The sequence below is a fragment of the Anas acuta genome, chromosome 1 (assembly GCF_963932015.1).
Source record: "Anas acuta chromosome 1, bAnaAcu1.1, whole genome shotgun sequence".
In the NCBI taxonomy this organism is placed as follows: domain Eukaryota; kingdom Metazoa; phylum Chordata; class Aves; order Anseriformes; family Anatidae; genus Anas; species Anas acuta.
The window spans coordinates 192,441,723-192,457,733 of NC_088979.1; the positions used below are offsets into that span (position 1 = coordinate 192,441,723).

At 43.7% G+C, this 16,011-nt stretch overlaps 1 protein-coding gene across 2 annotated transcripts in view; it reads left to right on the plus strand.

Moving 5' to 3' along the window:
• Window positions 1-16,011, plus strand: part of RSBN1L (round spermatid basic protein 1 like) — a 47,231-nt gene that overhangs the window by 26,045 nt on the left and 5,175 nt on the right. For both annotated transcript variants that reach the window (XM_068669876.1, XM_068669877.1), the window contains 3 exons: window positions 11,922-12,059; window positions 12,238-12,380; window positions 14,785-14,952. In XM_068669876.1, coding sequence (XP_068525977.1) covers window positions 11,922-12,059; window positions 12,238-12,380; window positions 14,785-14,952 — 449 coding nt within the window. The remainder of the gene's footprint in view (window positions 1-11,921; window positions 12,060-12,237; window positions 12,381-14,784; window positions 14,953-16,011) is intronic.

Here is a 16,011-nt window from a genome sequence, read left to right on the forward strand (position 1 = left end):
GTCATTGCACATGAGGAAGCCGGATCTGTCCGTGTGTGTGTTCTCTAACCTGGTGTCTTGGACAGCATTGATAGGGTCAGGACTGTGCTGTCATCTGTCCTAAAGACACGTTTAAGAAAAGCCCAAACTTGATTTTGTGAATTATACTGAAAGGATGGGTTAACTTGACATCGGTGTTCACAGTTAAATCAATCCTGTGGTCATTGGGTTTTGAGATTATCATTTCCTATTGTGTGAAGGAGGAGCAGAAAGAGAAAATATAACAGGTGAAAGAAGCTGAACTTTGTAATACAGCATTCAAATCAGCAACTTCGAATGTATGTTTACCAGAACAAAGCCTTCAGACAGTTTCCCTTTTCTTTCTTTCTGTTTTTCAGCAAGCTTTTGTAGCATTTGATCACTTGTATGAATTTGGCTGTCAGAAAATGCTTGGCTCCTTACACGTTTTTGCTAACATAAGGGGCATAGTGCGTATTTATATAGCATACACCAGATGTTTTCACGTCGTCTTTTGCACAGCATCACTATTTCCTGGAACATTTCAGTCACTATCTTGATTTGCTAGCTCTTGCTTTTATTTTCCCTTATTTTTAATCTTATTCTGTCTGTGTGTGACCAGGTGGGCTGCTGCAGCTGAAAGGTTTGCTAAGCTTAGTGTTCTCCTTTTTGACTGGAGCTGGTATGAAAGATGTGGAGGAAGGAGTGTAAGAATCTCGTGCTCTTAGTGATGCTGTGTCAGGGAGATTGCCCTCCACGGTTATAGCAGGACCTCTTGAAATCTGAGGATTGAGAGTTTTACGTGTTTAACCTTCAGCTGCATTTTTTTCATTGTGTGAATTTGATTCATTGGTATCAATTACCTGTTTTTTGGTTTTCTGTCTTTAACTTTATAAAAATAAGTACTAAATGGTTATGTAATTAGTTACTTAATTATGCGGATTGATGATACTTTCTGTTTTTGCTGAGTTCTCTGGATCTTGAAGGGATTCTTACACGTTGTAGCAGTGTTTCCATGACACTTTAAATGTAGTTTTCTATTCTTGCACTGGAAAAGCTTCGTACTGCTGTGCTCCACCTTGTTCTGAGCTGCTTGTCCAGTGCCTAGCAGTTGGTGTATGCTCTCAGTTGAGAGGTGCTGACACTTCAGTTTTTCTGGTTTGCCTTGATCTATCTCCGCCTTCTTTAGCCTTAAACTCGGCTGTTGCTTTGCTAATTTCAGCTAAAACACTGAAATGAGGCTCACTTTAGATGAGGTTCTTGATCATTTTTGAGATCTACTTGCAGCATATGTAATCAGTCTAATAAACCTAATGTATCAAAAACATCTAAAAACGCCTATTTTGAAAAAGTCGATGGAAAGGAGTGAGCTAAGCCTGAAGCAGAAGGTATCAGAGTATTGTATCAGAGATGCGTGTTTTTTTTTTCTACTTGACTATTTCAGTACTTTTCAGTAAGCTTCCACCTCCTGCTTTGTGGCAGATGAGTCTCAGTAGTTGTTTCTCAGGCAGATTGCACAGTGAGTTCTGATAATGGGACTGAAATCACTGGGGTCCTGCTAACTCTAGCTGAAATACTGGCCTCACAGGTACACGTTTGAAAACGAACTCCTCTCAGCTTTTCTTCTCTACTGCTTATAAATGTAACACATTCTCACTTGGTAGGAGATGAGAAATGGGGAAACGTGTGAGAGAAGCTGGAATAGGTACAGGAGAGGGAAACTTCATCTGGAATTGAGTGTCTCATCAGCATTAGCTTTTAAATTTGGGGAGAAGGGAACTAGGGTGTTACCAATCACAGGCCTTGGGCTCCTGAATAAATTACAATTTTTTTAGGTTGATGTAACAGTTCTGTTGCTGTGAACAGTCTCTGAGAGAGTCAGGCTGTTTCTACAGCTAGGTAAAACACAATTATTATGGGTGTCCTTGTATCCTATAAGTCACTCTTTGAGGCCAGGCTGTAGGAACATCCCTGGCTTCATTCATCTTTGTAGGTTGTAGAGCTGCATCAGTTACTGCGTAGCTGTGAATCTTACTTGTCAAGTTCTTACAAGCATTTCAGAGAACAAATAATCAGCTTTTGCCACCTGCTTGCAGCTTACATCACTTCAGATAAGCTTTTTATGTGCTCTTGAGGCACATTTTGAAACTATTACTGTGTCTTCATGCTGGCTAAGTGTACATTTTCAGTGCCTTGCTAAAACCCCATAGCTCACGCTCCACAAGATGTGACAGTAACAATACTTAGCAGGTGGGACAAGGCAGAAACACAGGGAAAATCAGAGACAGCTCACTGGTACATGTGGACTAGAAGAAACTGAGCGATACAAAACAATTCCAGTGTTTCAGGCCAAGACTTGAGTATTTTAAACCTTATCTGATTAATGCTTGTCTGATGTGCTCGCTGGAGGTCTCTGGGTGATCTCATGTTTCCCAGGGGAATCTGTTGAACAGTCTTTTCTTGTTCTCTTATCTCAATCCTCCTGCTAGGGTTTTTATTCTGGTCAGCAGTGAACAAGGCAGACAGCATAAGCTTTTCTTCTAGTGTTCTCAGTGTCTGAAGCTTGCTCACCAGCTCCCTTATCTCCTGTCTAGGTCACGTCATGTTAGCTATTTTAGCCTACCACGATGTGTCCTACACTTAGCAGTCTTACTGCTCTCCCTTTACACTCTATTTTACAAAATGAAGGCTGAATGAATAGGGTACTGAAAATGGCCAGTGTCTGTCTGGCACATCATGTGTCTGTGTGGCGAGTTATCTTTGTCAAGGAGCTTGAGAGGACTGCTTCAAGTGATTGCTCTTGGTTGCCTACTCTTGCCTTTTTCAGGGCAGTTTACGATCTGTGGTAGCAGCAACTCCTGCTCAGTGTTTCACTCCTTTTCATAATTTTTTCAAATGTATAGATATATCTGATACAGCTCTGCTTTTATTCAGTGTCACACTGATCACACAATGGGTTCAGTTAGGAAACCCCAGTTGCTCAGGAATCTTTGAAGTGATCGTGGACTGGCCAGAAGGCAAGGATTTTGGAATATCATCATCAGAGGAGGTGACCCATGCTGAAGAAGCCCCACTGCACAACAAGCTACCAGAAAATGAGAAGCAGTGTGCCCTGCTCACCGCTGTTGTGTTGTGGGGAAGCATCAGAGGTGGAAGGCTGCTGTATGGAGACCTACAGGACATGTCTCAGACTGCTGAAGAAGGTCAATGGAGCCAATTTACAGAAGTGCGAGCCATCCAGCTGGCTTTGGGTACTGCTGAAGGGCACGAGTGGGCAGTGCTCCATCTCTCCACTGACACATGGGTGGTGGCAAATGCCCTGTGGGGGTGGTTGCAACAATGGCAGCAGAAAAACTGGCAGTGCAGGGGCAAACCCATCTGGGCTGCTGCATTGTGGAAAGATACTGCTGCCCGGGTAGGGAACCTGGCTGTAAATGTACACCATGTAGATGCTTGTGTGCCCAAGAGTTGGGCTGCCCTCAAAAAACAGCCAGCAGGTGGATCAGGCTGCTAAGATTGAAGTGGCTGAGGTGGATGTGGACTGGCAACGTGCAGGTGAGTTGTTTACAGCTCAGTGGGCCTGTGACACCTCGGGCCATCAAGGCAGAGATGGAACATACAGATGGGCTTGTGGTTGAGGGGTGGACCTGACCATGGATGCCATTTAACAGGTGATCCATGATTGTGAAATGTGCTGCGATGACGTGAGCTGAGCAGTTGAAGCCTCTGGTGTGGAGGATGGTGGCTGGAATATCGATATGGGAGGCCTGGCAGGTGGGTTATATCACAGCCCCAAAACCCACCACGGCTAGCACCATATATTCAGGATGGTGGAAACAACCGCTGGCTGGAAACAAAATGTATCCACGCCCCATGCCACCACCCTGGGCCTTGAAAAACAAGTCTTGAAGCAATGTGGTGCCTTGGAAATAATTGAGTCAGACAGTGGGACTCGTGTCCAGAACAATCTCACAGCCACCTGGGCCAAGAAGCACGGCACTGGGTGGGTGTATCACATCCCCTGTCACACACCAGCCTCCAGGAAAATCGAATGATACAAGGGATTGTTGAAGACTGCACTGAAGGTGATGGGTGCTGGGGCACTCAAACACGGGGATGCACACTAGTCAGCACTAGGGGATCTGCCAATTGAACTGGCCGTGCACAATCAAGCCTGTTACATCCTGTAGAAGGGGATCAAGTCCCTGCAGTGCACATAAAGGGCGTGCTGGGGAAGGCAGTCTGGGCTACTCCTGCCCTGGGCTAAGGCAGACCCATCTGTGGGCTTGCTTTTGCTCAGGGACCTGGGTGCACTTGGTGGGTAATGTGGAAGAATGGGGAAGGCAGATGTGTGCCTCGGGGGGATTTGATGTTGGGCAGGAACAGCAAATGGTTTGATTTGTACGATGTTAATTGCTGTGCAGTTATGCATGTCATCGCTGCTATGGCTGTTATATGCCACATCAATGGGATTGCAGTAAGGATCACAGATTAACGAAGAATGGGTTTTGATGGAACCTGGCTTCAGCGTGTGACAATCCTGTACCAAACACCATCTCTCCTGCCCTGAAGGACTGTTACAACAGATGGAGCTCACATTGCATTGTGCATCACTTGTCTTGTTCATTCCTTTACTGTTACTGTTGCCATCGTTCCTTCCATTTCTACCCTATTAAACTGTCTTTATCTCATATCATGAGTTTTATCTCTTTCTGATTCTCTCCCCTGTCCACCTGCTCTGGGCAGGGGGTGAGTGAGGAGCTGTGTGGCACTGAGCTGCCTGCTGGGTGAAACCACAGTCGTGTTCAGAGGAGGGATCCTTCCTGAATACCACAGCACAGGGCCTCTCCTGTTGGTACTTATTTGAGTACAGAAAAGGGAAATCTGTCCACTGTTAGCTGCTACTAGACCATGTTTCTGTCTTTGGAGAAAGCCTATCATGTTGTGCGAAGAAAGGTTTGTTTGGCTTGATTGTTCTTTGACATGTCCATATTTATTACATGCTCATCTTTTATCCTGTTTTCTGGCCATTTAGCCGATGTGCTAATGTTTTTCTCTTACACTGTGGAAGCTGAATCTGGGCTACGTGGTCTGTAGTTTTTGTCTTGCTTTCCTTTCCACCTGTTTCTTCAAGGTGTCGTGTTTATCCTCTTACAGATTTGGAGAATGCGTTTCAGGTTCTCACTGATTTATTACAGCTTTGCTTCTTTTTTAGTGAGCTGCCTTGGTACTCAAGGGTAAGTGAGGATCCTCATCACAAAGCCTTCTTGATTTGGGGGAAGTAGCCCATGTTTTACACTCCCCAGTGTGCGGTTACAAATCATCAGAGTCCATCTAGCACCTGCTGCTGAAGGAGAACGTCCTTGCTTTCTGCTTCCACTTGTGTGCTCTTGTGCCAAGCTGGGGTGCTTCTCGGACCTCACAGTGAGCCAATTTGTCTTGTTAAGGCAGCAGAAAAATTAGCCAACTCCTGAGTGATTGGGTTTATTGCTAAGTCAGCAAATTATATTGGTATACAGAGCCAGAGGTAGCTCAAGGGCAAGTGCAGGACTACGCTGTCAGCCTGTTCCATGACAGCAGGCACTTTGCTGCTTCAGGGAAGTAACTTGAGTTCTCCTTGCCCACCCCTTTCTGAAGTCCTTTATTCCATGTTGCCTATGCTAACTGTGGTTAGACACTGGATATTCAGATAGTGCAGAAAACAGCGTAAGTGTTTTAAAGGAAAGAAGGCAAGGGGCATGATTCTGATGGTTCATGATTGTGTAGTCTCTTCAGATCAGTGGCTCTCCTTTTTTCCTGACCGTTCTGAACATCTTGAACTCTTATTTTTCTTTTCCCCGTTCCAGGTCTCCTTCAAGCAATTCTAGTATTACCTTCCTTTTGCTGTCCTCCATGTTTAGCTCTTGCAAGTTTATTTTTGGGGAGATGTTTTTGCTGTTCACTGTTCCTGATTTCTGGAATCCTATTTGCTTGAAAATACTCTCTCTTCTAATATTTGAGGGGACTTGCTGCAAACGCTTCTCTCTAACAGAAGTCTGAACTAATAGGATACTATTTAATGTTCTTATCCTTAAAGGCTTCAGTTTTCACATTGTGTTATTTTCATGTATTCTGCGGTCGCAGGAATCCTTTATGTTGGAGAATGTCTCAGTTGTTTCAGGAGCTTTCAGTAAAATTTTGCTTTCAGTCAAGAGCTCTTTGTCTGGTTAGCTAATGAAGTTGTAGAGGTTGATAGTACCTGTTTGCTGCTACACAAGTTTCCAAAGTACATCTTTTTTTCTTCTTTTGGACGATGAAAATATTGACTTTTAGCTTGTTAAAGCATATATGTTGCACCATAGAGATTGCTTGAAAAAAACAAAAGACTTTTTTGATGGATGATGGCAGCCTGTATTCAAAGCAAAAATGTTTTCCCATATTTAGTAGCGTCGAACAGCATCAGTTCATATGGAATGACTTCATCTGCACACATGCTCGTTTGTTCCACACTTAAAGTTACCTTTGAGGATTGCTTTTTGATGGCTTTGTCACTGATATAGGTTGGCTAGTCACGTGTTGCTCTTTCTGATTGGGATATTCTGTACTGACAGGGGAAAAAAAAAAACACAATTTAAACAAAGCCCTAGAGCTTTGTACTGGCTGCTTGGAGATAATCTGAGACTGAGCCTTGCCACAGGTCTTTCTAAGTTACAAGAGTGTAGTTGCTACTTTGCTTTGCAAGGTTGTTTTCCATTAAGGTTTCTCATTGCTATTAATTCATTTTTGGGATTCTGTATCAACTGCTTCACTGTTCGTGTGTCAGTGGAGTACATAATAATAGGTCATCTTGCTTTTAAATAGTTGGCTTATCCATCCTGTGTTATTTGAGGATTTCAGCTGCAATGTGAAGTATGTGAAGCGATAGTAAGTGGTAGAAGGGCTCTGGTAGAACTATTGCAATAAAAAGCCTTGAGATGCATCTCCTAAAAATTCTGTTTAGGAAATGGTATGTTTGAAATTAAAGCTTTGGCGATAATGAATCGCCTTAGAAAAATCATAAAACTGTCAAGGTGTCTTAATCTGATCCCCAAAACTGACTAAAAAACCCTTAAGGAATACATAGGCTTTAACAGCAAGCAGATTTGCAAGTATGCTTAAGCTGAGTAATTCTGAGTATTATTTTCCATGAATGATGGAACTGAAACAGATGTAAGCTTTCAAGGATTTGAAAAGAGGTAGCAAGCAAAACAGAAAGCCTTTTGGGCACCTTTTTCCAAGTGTACCAAGTAAGAAGAAACACTGCATTGACTTCTGGGCATCCCTGGCTATTGCTGCTAAGTTAGCAGGATGAGTGCAATAACAGCGAGCACGAAGCTGGATTGTTCCTTGCTCTAAGGTGCAAATTTGTAAGTGCATTGCTTGTGCACTTGTGTTGAAATGAAAACCCGCTATTCTTATGTCTCAGCTTATTTCTATGGTTATTTAATGTTTTTGCTGTTTGGTGGAGCTTTTTTTGTGCGTTTAAGATTATTTTGAGTTCAGTGGTTGGTTTTACTTTTTGGTGCTCTTTCTTATGTTGCACTGTTGTGTGATGACTTCTTTCCAGACTTCCTGCTTTTAAAGCTGAAAAACTGAAAGCACTTTTAACCATTAAAATCATAAAAACTCAGATTTTGGATGGAAAAATGTATTCAGTATAAGGATTCAGTTGTGACTTTGCCTAGTTCACATTTTAAAGTCTTAAAACGTTTGGTTTCTCTGGACTTCTGTTTCCAGTTTGTGTACCTTACACACAGAAAATGGGAAACCTTTAAGATAGTGTCTAAAGTGCTTCTGATTTCTTGAATAATAATGCTCAAATATATTATTGGTGGCATTTTTGTAGAATTTCAGTACTATTCTTCAATTTCAGTATTATTCTTCAGGCTCTTTGAGACACCAAGGTATTTATGCTAAAATACTTGCTTTTAATAATTCCTTACTTAAAACTGAGCAGATTAAGTTACACTTAAAAAAAAAAAAAGAAACCAGTTGCTATACTAGTCACAGAAGCAGCTAATTTTCAAGTTTTACTAATTCTGAATTGTGTGGTGGTTTTACTGTCATAACTTTCTATTTTCTTAATGTGAGAGATTGACACGGGATCCTTTTTTGTACTTCTAAGTGAAATACTTCAAATTTGTGCTACATGAGAAGAAAGAAGTTAGGCTGTCGTACTGATTCAGTTACATCTATCTACCTGTTTTTACTGCGCTTTGTTACGCTGCTTTTTAGTTGGTTTTCCTGAGTGTGTGATTCTACTTCTGTTGACCATATGATAGAAAAGCTATGTGTCAGTGATTACTATTTTTATTCTGGATTTAGATCAATCCAACTGTTTGCTCAAACTTGTAACATACACGTCAGTGTTCACCCTGTTCTAGTGTCATTAGTATAATCAGGTTCTGTGGTCAGTGCACAACTTAATGTATGGAACTTCATGTATTACTCTGCTTCTAGCATATCAACATGATTTTGGGCAGTTCAGAATTATATAGGGTAATCTTCCTCTTCCTGTGAACAAATCAGCAAAAAGATGGTGCTGAGTGAGAAATCATTGCTATCTTCTATGCTATTTTATATCTTAGGCTGCTATGCTTAGATGTAGATTATCCTTACTTTCTTTTTCAGAGGTTTCGTTTTACTTTTGTTATTGCTTAAACACGAGTAGAAGTCTTTTTCACCTCTTCACTCTATTACTTAATAGCAGTCTAACCGTGGAGCAAAATATTTTTTTGTTAGCGAGTTCTCCTTTCCACTAGTGACCTCACCTTTTTTTGTGTTCTTCTAATGCTTTACCTTAATCACGTGTGCCATTTAGTGCCATTTCAGCCCATGCCCTGCATCTAGAGTTGGGATGCTGTAATGCTGCCATGGACTGGATGATCTTTAAATGGTCCCTTCCAGCTGAGCTATTCTATTTGTGCCCAGCCCATGGGAGAGATGAGAGAGCAATTTCTCAAGGGCAGCTGGAAGTCGTCTTGTGCTTGCTGGCAGCTCTGAAGCAGAGACCAACCACGTCTGCTGCTGCAGGAAAACGCAGTGGAAGCGGGTGAGCAGTTGGAGATGGCTGCTGCAGAAGATGATGCTCACTGCCACCAGCTGCCTCCTCTGCCAGGCTGCCTCGTGTTCTTTCCAGCCAGGCATTCATTTTCATGGTCTCTCTCTTATATTCCTTTCCTAAGGAAAAAAATATATATTTTTTAAAAAAGTTAAGGGATGTAGATGTACCTGGCAGCTTCATGTCTTGACCAGGAGTGGTGGAATGCTAAGCATGCTCAGCTACTTGTGCTAGGAGGAGAACAATCAATTTACATCTTTGGTTTGTCAGTAAACTGACAAATCTGTGGCTAGCTGCACCTTTAGAAGGTGTTTTTCTGGCTACTGTGGAACTGATGTGCAGTAAGCCACTAAGGAAAGGGCTGTCCCTTTCTTATCCCATTGCCTCAGTCCTGTGAGCTCCTGCCACTTGGTGCAGGGGAAGGCGCCCCTGCAGGCTGAGCTGGTGGGAATTCAGTAGAACTGGGTGTTTGCTGAGGACTTGCCACCAAATCAGCAGGTGTCAGTGCGAAAGAGCTGCAGGAATGTATGACTATGGATTTGGGGGGTAGGGGAATGCTGCTTTCTAGCAGTACTGCTTTTTTTCAGTGTGGCTCTGGCTTGCCATTAATCAGCTCAGGTATCCTGTGAAGGCCTTGTGGTGGTTTTATTGGGGTGGGCAGCCGAGCTCCACCACAGCCGCTTTCTCACTCCTCCTCCTCAAAGAGGAACAGGGAGAAAATACAATGCAGAGGGCTCAAGGGTTGAGATAAGGACAGGGAGATCACACAGTAATTATCGTGACAGGCAAAACAGACTCAGCATAGGGAGATAATAACAGGCAATAAATCCTACTAACAAGCTAGAGAAGTGAGAAACAAAGAAAAGAAACCAAAAGCACCTATCCCCCATCCATCCTCTTCCACCTCCTCCCCCTGAGCAGCACAGGGGGACGGGGAAATGGGGGTTGTGGTCTGTAGTGCTGCTTCTCGGTCACTCTCGTCCCCTGTGCTGTGGGATCCCTCCCACAGGATGCAGTCCTTGGTGAACTGATCCAGCGTGGGCTTCCCACAGGCAGCAGCTCCTCAAGAACTGCTCCAGATACGGCTCTGTACCATGGGGTCCGTCCTCCAGGAGCAAACTGCTCCAGCACGGGTCCCCCTACATGTGGCAGCTCCCCCCAGACCCCTGCTCCTGCGTGGGCTCCTCTCCAGGGGCTGCAGCTCTGGCCCAGGGCCTGCTCCTGCGGGGGCTCTCCATGGGCCGCAGCCTCCTCCAGGCCACATCCACCTGCTCCACCGGGGGCTCCTCCACCCATGGGGGAGCTGCAGCGTGGAGATCTGCTCCATGTGGGACCCATGGGCTGCAGGGGGACAGCCTGCTCCACCAGGGGCCTCTCCACAGGCTGTAGGGTAACTGCTGCTGCCTGCCTGGAGCACCTCCTGCCCTCCTGCTGCACTCACCTTGGTGCCTGCAAGGCTGTTTCTCACTCCTTTCACTCTCCCAGCTTCTCTGTGGTGCAGTATTTTTTTTTTTTTTTTCCCCGTGTTAAATGTGCTCTCACAGAGGCTCAAAACATCACTTTTTGGCTCAGCTCTGGTCAGCAGTGGGGCCCTTACCAAACACGGGGCAGCTTCTAGATCCTTCTCACAGAAGCCACCCCTATGCCACCCCCTGCTACCAAAACCTTGCCACGTAAACCCACTACAGGCCTCCTTTTAGTTACTCCTCCATGACCTGGGCATGTGTGACGGAGGGATCTGAAGGAGAGGGTTTGGTTCTCAGTTTCTGGAAGGCAGCTTGATACATCCTTCTAGCTTCTAAGAAGGGCACGATGTTGATCCATATTGTATGGTTTTGTCTTTTCTGGAACTGCTGTGAATTACCCTCCTCATTGTCATAGTTAACAGAGCCCTGGAAACATGAGTAGTCTTTTGGCTGAGGACCAGAGTTCGGTTGTACTTCATTACCTGTTTTCCCTGTATCTTTTTCTTCTTGCTTTGTGTGCAGAATGTCTAGAGATGCAGTGCAAGGGAAATGCCATGTTGGTTTGTGCTGTAATCCATCTGCTCTCCCCTCTGCTCTGATCATATTTTGTTTGATAATACTGCTGTGTTCAGCCTGTTAAATGGGGAGTCAGATGCTTAAGAGAGAGTGGTCCTGATCACTTAAGACAGATCAGTTTAAGTTCTGTTCATTTTAAATACAGTACTTTTCCTATCAAAGGTTGAAATAAGATTTTTGTTAAACAGGTGTTGAATGTTACAGCCCTTCAAGTGGGAGGAGAGCAGAAGACAGGAAAATGAAGGATTAGTTGTCCTTCTTTCTCTTCCTGTACCAACTCTACTTGGGCATTGTCTTCACCATGATAATCGGTTGCAGTTAATGGGCTCACACAGTGGCCGTACTGGAGAGGGTGATGAGCAGAATCGTTTAATTAGTTGCAACTCAGGGTGCTGAGTAAGTCTTAGAGGAAAAAGTGAAAATTCAGACATGAGTTAAATGTGCAGATCAGGTAGATAGATAATGCAGGTAAGAATGCTGATTTATCACTGAGTAGAACATACTTGAACAGTCTTTCACAGTTGCTACTTCTGGAATATTATTTTCTTGAAAGACAATATTTACTCCGTCTTACTTTCAGACTTTAAAATATAGAAGATAGTTGTCATGCATCTTTAATGAGAACTTCTGTCTTTGGTGATGACTTCATAGTAACTGAGCTCAATAATCTTGAGTACAATGAGGACTGTGTAGGGCTTGATATCAATCAGAAAATGTAAGCACAGAGATTAAAGGTATTTATTGAATGCAGACCGGGTGGTAGTGACCTTGATGTAACTTTTACTGTCATATTCTACTTGTAGGTAAAAAGAACATACTCTCATGGTACGTATAGAGCTGGCCCAATGAGACAGATCAGCCTGGTTGGAGCAGTTGATGAGGAAGTGGGGGATTACTTTCCTGAATTCCTTGATATGTTGGAAGAATCACCCTTCTTAAAAGTAAGGACAGAAGGGAATAGGGTGGGAGAAGGGGGACAACGCTCTCTAGTACTCTTGTAATAAAGTGAGATATTCACTTAGATAACTGAGTTGCTTAATAAATGTTTGCATTGTGACAGAGGCTGCTTAAAAAAAAAAGGTAACTCACTTAAAAACTGTGCCTTGTATTTCCCATTAGTGTACACTGCCATGGGGAACGCTTTCTAGCTTAAAGTTAGAGAGTCGTAAAGACAGTGATGATGGTCCCATTATGTGGGTACGTCCGGGAGAACAGATGATCCCCGTGGCTGACATGCCAAAGTCACCTTTCAAAAGGAAGAGGTACGTTGAAATATTTTTGCTTGATGAGTGTTTGGTTAGTTTGCAAATTCACTTTATCCCAAACCTTTTGCTGGTTAATATTTTATCTTATCCTAAACTTCTGTAAGTCTTCTTAAAATACATACTTTGAAGTTGCTTTGCTTTCTGAGAGTTGTTTTTGTTATTGGTGGTGATGTTTTTGTTTTGCTTTTTAATTGTTTGCTGTCTGGCCAAGTAAGGTGCTCGTTCTCTCTGGAACTTAAGAACTTAAGGTTACAGAGTAATCTAAATGTTCCTCACTTTGTCCATGCGACAAACTTCTGATGTAGCGAGGTGAAAAGTTCAGAGAAATATAAGTAGGCAAACTGCTGATGTATGCTAGGAGATGGGTATTAACACCCCTGCTCTTAAAGATGATCAGAATCTTTAAGGATCTCAAGGGACAAGAGCTTCTCTCTCATCAGGAAGGTGACACGTGCAAATGCCATCTTCACGCTTCGCTGTGTTACTGGGTATAAGTACTAGCTTAAGAGTGAGGATGCCTCTGCAGAACTTGAAAGCTACGTGATGTCTTCGGAGCTCTCTTGCTTAAAATTCGAGTATAAAAATGAAGGGGACAAGAACTGGAAGCAAGGTCAAATGCCTTAGAAGGAGTATACAGACAGCGACCATGGAGGGGATGAAGTTTCAAGCTGAAGAAGTTTCAAGCTGTCCTATGATTCTGTGACTCAGTTCTATTACACAACTAAATGACTGTCTCAGTGGATGAGGGGGGTGCTGGGGTGGTGTTAATCCTGACTTTAGAAAGGCTTTCTACACTGGGCACCTATTTTCCATAAATTTCTCAAATTCAAATTAATGAGGAACAAACCAGATGGATAGACAATGAAGTGAACTGAGAACTGGCTTAATTGCTGTGCTCAAAGGATTGTGATCAGCAGCACAGGGTCCAGCTGGCAGGCAGCACTCCAGGTGTTGAAGAGCATTGGCCAAAGGTTTCAACACCTTCATTAATTAATGACGGGACAGAGAACACCCTCAGCAAGTTTGTGGACAATAAAATCTGGAAGGAGCAGTTGATGCACAAGAGGGTTGTGCTGCCAAGCCAGAGGGCCCTTGACAGGCTGGAGAACATCAGGCCAGCAGAAGTCCCACAAGGTTAACTCGGGAAGTGCAGAGTCCTGCAGCTGTGAGGAATAACCCTGTGCTCTGCAGGCTGGAGCCCAATTGGAAAGCAGCCTGACAGGAAAAAGAGTTGAGGGTCCTTGTGAATGCCAAGTTGGCCGTGAGCTGTCAGCGTGCCTTTGAAACAGAGCAACAGCCTTTTGGACGGAGTTAGGAAGAGCACTGCCAGCAGGGATGGAGGCAATTCTTGCCCTCTGCTGAGCCACGTCTGGGATGTCATGCCCAATTTGGGGCTCACTAGTTGAAGACACAGCCGTACTGGAGCAGGTCTGGTGACATGCTGGGAGAACTGGGGTGCAGCCCTGGGAAAGGGAAGCTCAGTTGGGATCTCATCAATGTGTATGAGCACCTGATGGAGGGCTGTTTAAAAAAAAAAAATCAGACTATTCTCATCAGTGCCCTGTGGCATGACAAGAGGCAACGGACATCAGCTGAAATAAAAGATTTTCTATTTAAAATAAGAAACAAAAGCAAGCATACACAAAACCACCTTTACAGTGTGGGCACTTGAACCCTGGAGCAGGCTGCCCGGAGCCTGTGTGGTTTCTGACCTTGGAGATGCTCAGAACGTGGCTGGACGCAGTTGTGAGCAACCCACTGTGGCTGAGCAGGGGAAGGCAGACCGCACGCTCTCCAGATGTCCCTTCTAACCTTGGCTGTCCTGTGGTTTTAAGCAGAACATTTCTTGGGAAATGCGTTGCAGCACGCAGTGTGGGCTGGAGCTGGACAGGAAACGCTCTTGTGGCTCTGCTTCCCCCTGCATTGTGTCATCCACGTTCGTTAAGCCCTGGAGAGATGATCTATTTCTGCTTCTCATTCCCAGCTCTACAACATGAAACTAAAAACACGTACATGTTTTCCAGCTGTCTGGTGAAAACTGAACAATCAAACTACTTGAGGGACAGCTGAGGTGTCTATTGCTGTTACTCCTACCGTCAGCTGAGCTGAAACCAGTGCTCCTACAGCATGGCTCAGGCAAAGATGAAGCTCCAGGACCCTTTGTTAGGGCATGTAACTGAGTGAGGCAGTCATTAGGGTCTTTCAGTGCACTTAGAGCTTGACTATTTTTTTAATACTGCATCAGCATTCAGATTTTTTTTTTGCTTAGCTTATTGCATATTTTATTTGTCTTAAGTGTTGCTGTCTCTTTCATTTGACTGTACGTTCCTGCAGCCTTGAGTAGAAATTAAGTAATTATGGGAAATGTCTGTGTCACTACTATTGTTTTTTTCTTACACAGAACTACCAATGAAATAAAAAACTTGCAGTACCTACCTCGAACCAGTGAACCCCGTGAAATGCTATTTGAAGACCGGACGCGAGCCCATGCAGATCACATAGGACAAGGTTTTGAACGCCAGACCACCGCTGCTGTGGGAGTGTTGAAGGCTGTGCACTGTGGAGAGTGGTATGTGGTGTTTGACTTCCTCAGCTAGGCCTCTGAGACACATTTACCTGAATTTCTCTTTATTATCAGTAGTCAAAGCACTGAATAAGCTGACCTAGTGTTACAGATGCTTAAATAAGACTTAAATAAGACTTAGTAGATACTGGACTTTTTTCCCCTTTATCTGTGTGCACTGGGTGTGCTTGTCTGCCCTCTGCCAGATGGGCTGCAGCTTTGCTGTATGGTTGAAGCTAGAAAGGTGCCTTGCAATGACAGCTTAATAGCTATAACGGAGTTGCTGTAACTAAGTTGCCTCTGGATGTAAAAACATTTTGCACTCTGTATTGCTGTAAACAGCACATCTAGATTGACTGGGATTTCTGCATTGGAGGTGCAGACAAACCTTTTGGCAATTTTTTTGGGTTGTCTGTTGTCTTTGTGAATCTTTATGCTTCTGCTTCAAGGTCGTGGCTGCTACAGCCCTTATTTATGTATGGTAGGTCACATAAGAAGGATCCTTCTGGAGACTATGTGATATTCCTTGGTGTCTCTCTGAAATTCCCATATGTGACTCAGGAAACGAATCTATCTCGTTAGAAGTTGTTTACATTGTGGTCAAAAAAAAACCAACAACCCCAAACCCTAGTCACATGGCTTCCCTGCCTCAGAACTGAGTTGTTTTTCAGGAACTTCTGACTTTTTTTTTTTTTTTTTTTTTTTAAGGAGAATAACCTTAGCTTTGGAAATTACTTTTACATATTTAAACATGAAGAACACCTTTTGCTCTTCTTACCTTCCTGTCTAGAATTAAGGACTTGAATTCCCTCTGGATGAGATGATGCAAATTTGTATTACAGTGATTGGGTTCATTGCAATAGAAAATACAATAATTGCCATCGGGGAAGAACTGGATTGCTCTGAAGACTGTGGTCTTATTTTGGGCTCTGAGATCTTGCTGTTTGCTTCCTCATCAGGCTGATGACAGCTGGAGCCTTAAACTTCCTGCTTGCTCTGATTGTGAGAAGCTGGAGTGAATTAAGACTGAGGAGTGGTAGGAGAGCTATAGTTGGGATACTGTGT